The sequence below is a fragment of the Phasianus colchicus genome, chromosome 1 (assembly GCF_987193195.1).
Source record: "Phasianus colchicus chromosome 1, bPhaCol1.hap1.1, whole genome shotgun sequence".
NCBI classification, from domain to species: Eukaryota; Metazoa; Chordata; class Aves; order Galliformes; family Phasianidae; genus Phasianus; species Phasianus colchicus.
Window position 1 is genome coordinate 50,742,858 of NC_143436.1, and position 9,767 is coordinate 50,752,624.

The 9,767-nt window shown below is 53.3% G+C and overlaps 1 protein-coding gene across 2 annotated transcripts in view; it reads left to right on the plus strand.

The window, feature by feature from the left end:
• Positions 1-9,634, plus strand: part of MRTFA (myocardin related transcription factor A) — a 96,452-nt gene extending 86,818 nt beyond the window's left edge. For both annotated transcript variants that reach the window (XM_090141984.1, XM_031600230.2), the window contains 7 exons: positions 203-456; positions 792-963; positions 1,258-2,373; positions 3,514-3,645; positions 5,247-5,441; positions 5,832-5,892; positions 6,307-9,634. In XM_090141984.1, coding sequence (XP_089998110.1) covers positions 203-456; positions 792-963; positions 1,258-2,373; positions 3,514-3,645; positions 5,247-5,441; positions 5,832-5,892; positions 6,307-6,806 — 2,430 coding nt within the window. In that variant the 3' untranslated portion in view covers positions 6,807-9,634. The remainder of the gene's footprint in view (positions 1-202; positions 457-791; positions 964-1,257; positions 2,374-3,513; positions 3,646-5,246; positions 5,442-5,831; positions 5,893-6,306) is intronic.
• The last annotated feature ends 133 nt before the right edge of the window (positions 9,635-9,767 follow it).

Here is a 9,767-nt window from a genome sequence, read left to right on the forward strand (position 1 = left end):
AATGGCTGCTTTGCAGTGTTACAGTGCTGCTGTGGGTGCTGTGGCTGTAGTATTGCTTGAGTTAGGGAGGTGTGGAAAGACCCTGAGGTCAAATGTGGAGAATTTTGAAACAAAAATCCCAGCGTGCTTTCTGGTTTATGTGAGGCCTTGTGTTATTTCAGGGTTTCCATTCTTATTTGCTTCCTTCTTTTCTTCTGAATAGCAAAGCCAGCCCAAGTCTGCTAGTGAGAAGTCTCAGCGCAGTAAGAAAGCCAAGGAGCTGAAGCCGAAAGTCAAGAAGCTTAAATATCATCAATATATTCCCCCGGACCAAAAGCAGGACAAGGGAGCTCCTCCCATGGATTCATCCTATGCCAAAATACTGCAGCAGCAGCAACTCTTCCTCCAGCTTCAGATCCTCAACCAGCAGCAGCAGCAGCACTACAACTATCAGACCATCCTGCCAGCTCCACCAAAGTATGGGTCCTAGGTGTAGCTCTCTCTTAGGAAGGCCTTTCCCAGTGCTATTACCAAACACATTGTGTTCTGAGTGTGAAGTGTGGTGAACGGGTGTGATGCACTCAGTCTTCTTGGGTTATAGCAGGCCTCAAAAAGGGCCGGTGTTGGAGATGGGCATAGTCAAGGGATGGATATAGCCAAAGGCGTACTTTAATGTCTAGGGTGTTTCTGGACCTGTATGATTGTTGGCATACATAGGTACACAGATCCTCTTGGCAGGCTGCTCCTGTACTGAGGGCCTCCAGTGCCTTTCTGCCTTGGTTTCGATGGCTGTGGTTTCTCTTTTCCTGCAGGCCTCCAGGAGAGCAGCAGACTGGTGCCAGTACCCCAGCCGTACGCAGTATCTCTGCTGCAGTCAGTAGCACATCTTCGGTATCCTCTGGTTCCAGTGGGCTGATGCGACAAAACAGTAATGCTGCAGTGGGCAAACCAGGCCCTCTCCCTGCCAACCTGGATGAGATGAAGGTAAAAGTCGGTGCTGCTCTCAGTCCTGTGGAATCATACAGCTGTTTTTTTTTGCCATTTTCAGTGATGAGGGTCAGCACTGAGTCACATTTCTGCCGTTTCTGCCCTGGAGCAGAGCTGAGGTGGACTAGGGGGAGCTAAGGCTAACAGCTGCCCTGCAGCCTGGACCTGAGATGCAAGTCTGCTGGCCTGCAGGGGGTCAGCTTGTTCCTTTGCCCCAGGGCTCTGGCAGCTGGTAATAGTTGTGGTTATTGAGCTTTCTGTCTTAATGTTGTCCTCTTTCAACCCCATCAGGTGGCAGAGCTGAAGCAAGAGCTGAAGCTGAGGGCCTTGCCTGTCTCGGGCACAAAGACGGAACTGATTGAGCGGCTCAAAGCTTACCAAGAACAGAATGGCACAGCTGGCCAAACAACCTCCACTCCCAAGCCCAGCACAGCAACCATTCTCCCCAAAGCTGCTGAGGTGGTGGTTGCTTTCCCAGCTGCCAGGCTGAGCACAGGGCCAGCCCTGGTCACCACTGGCATCGCACCAGCAGAAGTAGTTGTGGCCACGGTCACTGGTGGCGGCGTGATGAAGTTTGGCAGCACCGGCTCAACTCCGCCTGTTTCTCCCACTCCTTCGGAACGCTCACAAATGAGCACAGGGGATGAGAATTCAGCCACTGGGGACACTTTTGGAGAGATGGTGACTTCGCCTCTGACCCAACTCACGCTGCAGGCGTCTCCAGTGCAGTTCCTGGTGAAGGAAGAGAGCTCCAAGTCTGCCTCCTGCAGCGTCAGCGCGGCACCCAGGTCGGAGCGGTGCAGCACCGGGAACAGCAGGGATGCAGAAGTTAGGGACAAAGATCAGATGCTGCAGGAAAAGGACAAACAGATCGAGGAGCTCACCCGCATGCTGAAGCAGAAGCAGCAGTTGGTTGAGATGCTCAGACTACAGCTGGAGCAGGAGAAACGCGCTCAGCAGTCACTACCAGCGCCAGCGGCTGTGGGAGAAGGAACAGCTCTCGCCTCCAACCCAGTAGCGTTTGGTATCCATGTCAAGAGTGAAAACGGTTTCCCGAGCTGCCAGTATGCAAAGCAACCCAGTGGCCAAACCGACCAATTCAACCCCACACCAACCTCTAGCCAAATGGACACTTCGAACCCAAGCCCAGTGCCAAAGAAAGCCGTGATGGTGAAGCAGGAGGTGCCAGCCACGGAAGCAGAGCCGCCGTGCCAGTCCCACAGCCCGCGGATGTTCCTTGGCCAGCAAGGGAGCGCCCTGAGTGACCTGATCAAGGGCACTCCTCCCCCAACCCTCATCACCGACTCCACAGGGACCCACATCGTCCTCACCGTGACCAAGCAGAGCGCCGAGAGGCAGGGCCTCTCACCCCAGGGGAAGGCAGTGAGCAACTGCCCGACCTCACAGGTAGGTAAAGCTCAGATCCCAACCCCTCTGCCGCTGTCAGGTTCCCCTCTTCCTCTTCACACTAGGGTCTAGGTTACCATAGGATCGCTTCCTTCGTTGGAAATTCAACTCAGTGAATGCCAAAATAAATGCCCGAGATGCTTGTGATGGTGGCTAGTAGTTCATGGCTGCGTACATCAGAGCAGTGCAAACAAATCTTCCCCATAAAGACTGGAATTTGGCAGTGCTGAGCTGTGCACAGCAGTGCATGTCTGTGCATCACAGGCTGTCCAACGCTCTCACAAACACACAGTTCTGCCTCCCATGAGGCAAGATCTCAGGCTTGGAGGACAAGGGTTTGCAGGCACATCTTGCTACTTCTCAAAAGAAACAACTGCGCCTGTGGCATTAGAAAAAGCAGGGTGTATTTCACCCCTTGTTCTTTATTAGAGAGATTGTACTCAGAGTGACAGATACATCACTTTGTCTGCTGAGAGCTGAAGTCAGACCCCGAGAGCAGACTTTTGCGTCTTGACTGCTCTGTTTTAATGCATGTCAATATTTCAGGGCTAGCAGAGTCTTTCATCAGAGATGATCCACTATTCCCCTGTTGGCATGAATCCAGCACTTAGCAGAAATGTTCTGAGAGCTTTTTCCAGGAAGACATAAATATGTTTTATGGCATAAGTCAAACTCCAGCATCTTCCATGGAATCAGGGAAAATTTCCACTCTCTGCTGCCACATTTCTTGTGCCTGCTGCAGAACAGTGGCAGTATCTGCTATCAGTGACAGGCCCTGAGCAGGCCCTGCATTTGCTGTGCAGCAGGCGAGATGCAAATCAGCTAAATGCCAGTGCTCAGCATCACCCTTCACACTGCAGCTCCAGCTGCTGCTCCAGAAAGGCATGAATTAGCGATAGGTGCTGTGGCAGAGCTGCCAGTCTGAGGAAGTCATGAAGAGCCAAGGGGCTCAGCCAGACACTGCCTCCTCATTGAGGATGCCAAATCCTGCTGCAGTTTGATTTCTCTGCTTGGTGAGACAGTGTGATTGCATTTCACAAAGACTAAAGAGTGAGGAAAAACAGACTTCATAAATCCTTTAAGAATCACAACTAGCTCCATGTTGTGTCAGGGGGACAGTTTCTCACTTCTTCTTTCCAGAGAGTACAATCATCGCCCACTAAAACTTCCAGCCAACCACAGTGTCAGCCACCTGCAAGCACTCCTCAGCAGCCCACACCGCAGCAGCAGCAGCAGCAGCAGCCCAGAGGCCTGAACCAACCTGTCAGAAAGGTAGCGTGCCGCCTGCTTGCTTTTTCCTTTTGTTTTCCTTTGCCTGCTGCAGGGTTTGTAGCACTGGGAGGGAACACATTCACCCACTCCTGGTCAGAGACCATCATCACAGCCAGCGAGGGCTCACAGCAGCTTCTGCCACAGTTGGGTGAAATACCAGCCAGTGTTTCTGCGGGAGTTTTCTACCAGTTAAAAACGATGAGAGGTCAGAGTGGGCAGCCTGGGCTTGCAATGGTGCTCACAATTCCTGAAGGATTGCTGCTGAAATGCAGAGGTGGTTGCTCTGCAGAGACCATACCTGTTCATTATGTCTTTGTGATGTGCAGTGCAGACTGGAGAAAGAGAGCACCTCTGGCATCACCCCTTCTCCAAATGACAGCTGTAAAGACATCCTGCTGTGCACCTCCTCCCTTGCTAGCCCACATCAGGGATGACTTAGCTCGCTCTCTACCATGTAATTACAAATCTACAAAGATTTTAGACTTTGGAGGATCATTTCTGAGTCAGGTCCTGAAAAGAATAAAAAGATAGGATTAATTTCTAGCATAGTCAGAGTGGGACACCCATTTTGCAAAGGCTCAGTGCCTTGGTTCATGTTGAGACCTTTGAGGAAATGTAGAAGGTAAATGAAGAAACCGATTTCCCTTAGAATGCCTTGGCTTGCATGCTGTGGAGGCATCTGGAGCAACTCCCCAAATCCTCTTGCCTCCCTGCAGGGTCAGGAGCCAGGCCTGCAGGTTGGCACAGGACACATTGTCTTTCTCAGCTCCTACAAAGCTGCAGCCTTTCTGCCTCGATGGCTTCCACAGAGGATCCCTGAAAACCTGTGCCCCTCTCAGGCAGACAGCGAACCCCAGAGCAGCTCAGCGGGCAGGCGCCTGGGGCTGCGTCTGTACACAGAAGCCACAGAGCAGACAGAGAGATTTCCAGGGAAAACAGGATGAGGTAGAGCATCAACACGTAAAAGGCTCAAACTGCCTGGGGATCACTGCTCTGGCAGAGCAAGTGTCAATGCGGTTCACTCGTAACCACTGCAGAGGCAAAGAGCCCATCCACACGGTAACATTTCTTTTGGGCAGCAGTGTGCTGATTCATCTGGTGAAGCTGAGTCACCAGCTCCGCTTCCTGCAACAACACTTGGGGTTTCCTTTGGAGACCTCTGGTACTGCTGAGTGCTCTGGTGATCATCACACCCTCAGGCTGTGGAATTTGCCGCTAATGAAACCTGCCTGTGTCCCCAAAGCAGGCGCTGGAGGGGAGGAGGGGAGCATAAAGGAGAGGGCCTGGCTTGGAGACTGAACAAAGCGAGGGAAGTGCCCTCTTCCAAAGTCCCAGGAGTTCCCCACTTGGACCGAAGAGGCTTTCCCCATCATGGAGCAGCCTGATGGCGGTTTGTGGTGTGGTTGTCTTCGCATAAAAAATATCAGCGAGAGATTTCCAGCTGAGTTGAGGGGAAGTCTGTGTCATCAGGGCATAGTGCACAGAGTGCACAGAAGCCAGGCTGCTGAGAGGAGCAGTGCCCAGGCAAGAGAAGGAGTGACAGTCACTAAAGAAACCATGAGCTTTTCCCTCATGATTCCTTATGTCTTTGCTCTGCACAGCCCTCATCCCAGCCCAGCTCTCCTGCTGCCCCCTCCCCTTCACAGATGGACCTGGAGCAACAGCAGCAGCAGCAGCAGAAGCAGCAGCATACGTCGCTTTTTGGACCTCCTCCACCACCTCTCCCTGTCCCCTCAGTCCCACTGAAAGAGCCACCGGGCTATGAAGAGGCCATGAAGCAGCAGCCAAAGACCCAGGTGAGAACAGGAGGAAAGGTGCTGCTGTAATTCCACTTAGATTCCTGACCTGGGCCACTGAAGCAGAACAGAGACAAACCAACCCCTTCTGAACCTTCCTATCTGAATTCCTTCTTGAAATTCCTTCTGGAGGGGCTGGGAAGGATCCCATGCCCAGGTAAAGATCCCAAACTGCTCAGGGCCCAGTGAGTGTTAGAGCAGTTGCTGACTGCACCTTTGCCTCCAGTAGCAGCCTGGGATCATGGAGGAGTCTGGTGCCATGCCTCTGTGTGCTGTCCCTGCAGTGGCAGCCCTGTTACGGGGATGAGGGAGGAGAGCCAGCAGCCAAGCGTCTTGCTGGAGGGAAGCTCCCCTGTAATAGGAAGCTAATCCTGTGCTTGCTCTCCCCAGGAGAATGGCTGTTCCAGCCAGCAGATGGATGACTTGTTTGACATTCTCATAGAAAGTGGAGGTAAGGAGACAAACCTGCATTTCTCAGCCAGTGGATTTGACCCGGGGATTATAGAGCACTGCAGGGAGCATGTGTCATGACCCAGGTCTTTGCTTCTGTGTCCCTAGCAGTCATTAAAGCACCAAGGGAGATGTCAGACAGGCATTAATAGGATTGAAAAGCTTCTTGGTTGCTGTGCTGCATCAGCTCTGGGCACATCTCTGCTCTGGGCCAATGCCTGGGTTCCCTGCGGGCAGAGCACAAACTCCCTTCAGAAAGCAGAACGCAGGTGTGGGCAGATTCCTTCTCTCTGTCTGTGCTCAGTGATGGTTCTGACCTGGGGGGAGGTCCAGGTTGCCATGCTGGGTGGGAGGGATCGCTGCGGTGCTTGGCCACGCGCTTCCTCACCTGGCTGGCGTGTTTGTTCCCTTGCAGAGATTTCTGCTGACTTCAAGGATCAGTCATCCCCAGCTGGAAAAGAACCACCTGCAGCCCCGGCCTGCTCCTCACCGCCCAGCAGCCACCATTCCTCAGAGCTGGCGGTGCCGGTGTCGCTGGGGCAGACGGTGCCCGTGGGGCGGCTGGAGGACTTCCTGGAGAGCAGCACCGGCCTCCCGCTGCTGACTGCAGGCCACGATGGGCCTGAGCCCCTGTCCTTGATCGATGACCTCCACAGTGAGATGCTGAGCAGCTCGGCCATCCTGGACCACCCGCCTTCACCCATGGACACCTCGGAATTGCACTTTGCTCACGAGCCGGCCGGGGGCATAGCCTTGGATCTGGCTGAGGCTAACTTGGACAGCATGGACTGGCTGGAGTTGCCGGGGGGATCTGTCATGAGCCTGGCCCCCCTCAGCACCACGGCTCCCAGCCTCTTTTCCACAGACTTCCTTGATGGACATGATCTGCAGCTGCACTGGGATTCGTGCTTGTAACTCTGTGAGCAGAGACTGAAGGGAATGGGTGCGGGAGGGCACGGGCATGCAGGGGGAAGAGGCCAGTCAACCAAAAGAAACCCCAGAAACAAAAGAAAGAAAAAAAAGGAGCTCCTAGTATCCATACTCCTCCCCCCACAGTGTTCCTCCTCTATGAAGCCAGCAGTGGCAGCAAAGGCAGACCCACGGCTTAAACCACTGCCAGCAGAGCAGTGGGGCCAGGAGAATGGCTGCAGCTCTCAGGCAAGAGCAGAGCTGGCAGCCCCGCTCCCTCCTGCAGGACTGGGCATAGAGCTGCAGATAATGAATGCTTCCTGCAGCAGGACAGGGTGTGACCGGACCCGAACCCTTCTGAAAGCAGCATCCCACTCCTTGCTGGCAGATATGGGGCATTACACAGCCCCAGCTGCCCCAATTAACGGTTGCAGAAGGGGATTATTCTACCTCTGGAGCAGAGCACAGAGGAGGGAGCTGCCAGGAGGGCTGCCTGCTGCCCCCGTGCCATCCATCAGGGGTCACCTCTGCCACAGGGCTGTAAGGAACAGGCAGAACAGGCACCTTTTCCAAATGTAGCCAAAGGAAACGGGAGTTTCCCACCAACCTGGTACTCTCTGAGCTGGTTTCTTAAGTCCTGCTGAGCTTGGCAAAGGCTGCCCACTTGCTTCACTTGCTTTGGGCTGCAAAAACAGACTTTTAAGGTGCTAAAATCCAGGTTAGATCGGTCCTTCACTGCCCCAGGTCTCCAGCTGTGCCTGGAGTCAGCCTGCAGGCACTCTCTGCTCACTGCCCCCAAGCTGAGCAGGGCATCAGCCCACTGTCCCAGGGAGTGCAGAGGGGCACAGCTGCCATCGAGTAACATATCATTAAGGGCCACGTGCAATCTTTTCCTGCCTTCAGCTGTGCTACTGCCTCCCTGCAGCAGGTGACCCAGGTGTAAAGAAGAGCTCCTCCCACCTCCAAAACTGCCCTCCAGCCCCAAGGAGAGAAGGATGTCAGCCCCAGCAGCAAGGAAAGGGAAGAGGCACTGCTGAGAGGGTTTGTGCTAGCTCAGGAGCGCAACTGTGGGGGGCCCTTTGTGAGGAGAACTGATGGGCTTCTGTCTCTGCTCTGCTGTGCCCACACCTCAGTGTTAAGAGGCAAATACAGCAATCAGCTGTGGCTGGTACCTCCATTCTTGTACACTTGCAGCCCCACGGTACTCGCTGTCAGGAACTGACCTGGCAGCTGGTTGAGCTCACACCTGCAGTGTGTCTGGGAGAAAGTCCTGCCTTCCTGAGCCCGATCTGCTTGTCAGCTACATGGGGAACCACTTCCTTAATCATTTGCAGGGGATGCCTGCTGGCAGCTGCCTTTCTGCCCCCACTCCTTCTGTTGCCCAAGCCCCAGTCCCACCGTAAAAACCAGTAACTGGGACTGGTGGACAACCCCAGCCCCTTCCCTCCACTACTGCCTTCCTCACTTCTCATTTCTCAGGCTCAGCACGATTATGGTGGATGTGCATTGCGTGTACTGAGAAGCAGGAGCCTGGCACAGAGGAGCAGAGGCAGGAGCACATTAGAAATCATGTTGCAGAGCTCTTGCAGCACAGGCTCTGACTCTTTGCTCTGAGATATGAGCAACGACAGTATTAGAGCCCCCCCCAGGACAGCTGACTGGCCATGGGACCACATGGCACAGGAGGCATACAGCATAGGAGAAAAGTGTGGCAGGGGAGCAGGGAGGGGGCAGGAAGATCTTTCCTCCATGAAGTTTTTTACATGTTAAGGAGGAAAAATGAGGCTGCCTTTTCCTCAAACTTGAGCAAAATCAGCTGCTTTTAGCCTGCAGAGAGCAGCAGCTTCCCCAAAAAGAAACACCTGTGTGATTTCTTTTGTACAAATAATCACAAAGTGGCAACCAGCAAATAAAGAATGAAAGTATCCAAGTGCAATTTGCTCCTATGGAAGCTGGGAGCACTCCACCTGCACCCCAGGCCTGACTCAGCCATGGATCTTTGTGCTGGGCCAGGGCCCCCAGCCCTTGCTGGCAGTTTCACCCTTCCCCTGGGTGGGTGGCAAATGGCTCAGTTCCTATGCACTGCTGTTTGCCTTTGCTCACCCACCTGCCCTTACAAAAGCTGTAGGAATATGTTACATTGGCCCAATGTACTTGAAACCAGCTGAGGAACGCAGCAAGCCTGCCAGGGCCCTCTGCACAAAGGGCTTCTGCCAGCACAGCAGCGATAACCTGGTGGCTAAGGGCAGTGGGAATGGGGTGTCTCATCCCAGAAAATAATAATAGAGGTCTTTTCCCCAAGATGTGCCCAGAGCAGGCTAGCCCAGTTCTCTGCTTTCTTACTATTATTTGTTTGAATAATAGTTCAATAGTTCTTTGTTGGAAGAGGTATTCCCCTGGACATACATTTCTGCACCCATTGGGAAAAACAAAAAGTCTGATGTTCTGCCTCTACCTTGAATGTAATCCTGAATCTTTCTGCTGTAACCACTACTTGTTTGTAACGTGTATTTGACTAGCACGAACTCTCCCTTCCACTATGCAGCAAAAGGCGAGGGGTGATCGGCACCGTCTGGGATGGATGGTGTTGGGGTGTCGGATCCAGAGCGAGTATTCAACTGGAAAAGGATAAGAGTGACAAGTTAATGGGGGAGAGAATGGATCTTTAAATTGAATTATTTTTTCAGTTACAAATATTTGAAAGAAAAAAAAAAAACATTTTATTAAAAAAATTCCAAACGGCCACGTGCTCAGAAGCTTCTCTGTGGTGCCGGTGGGAGGGCCTGACACCGCTGCCTTTTCCAGCTGAGGGTGGCTGAGTTCTCCGGGTCCTTCCAAAATCTGAAGAGCCACCAAAGCCATAATCCAGAACTGGCCTTAGGAGGAACACAAGTAACTCCTTCCAGCCTCCTCACAGCACTGTGGGCTGCCCTGGACCCTGCTGCTAGAGGTGAGGCTGCAGGGCTT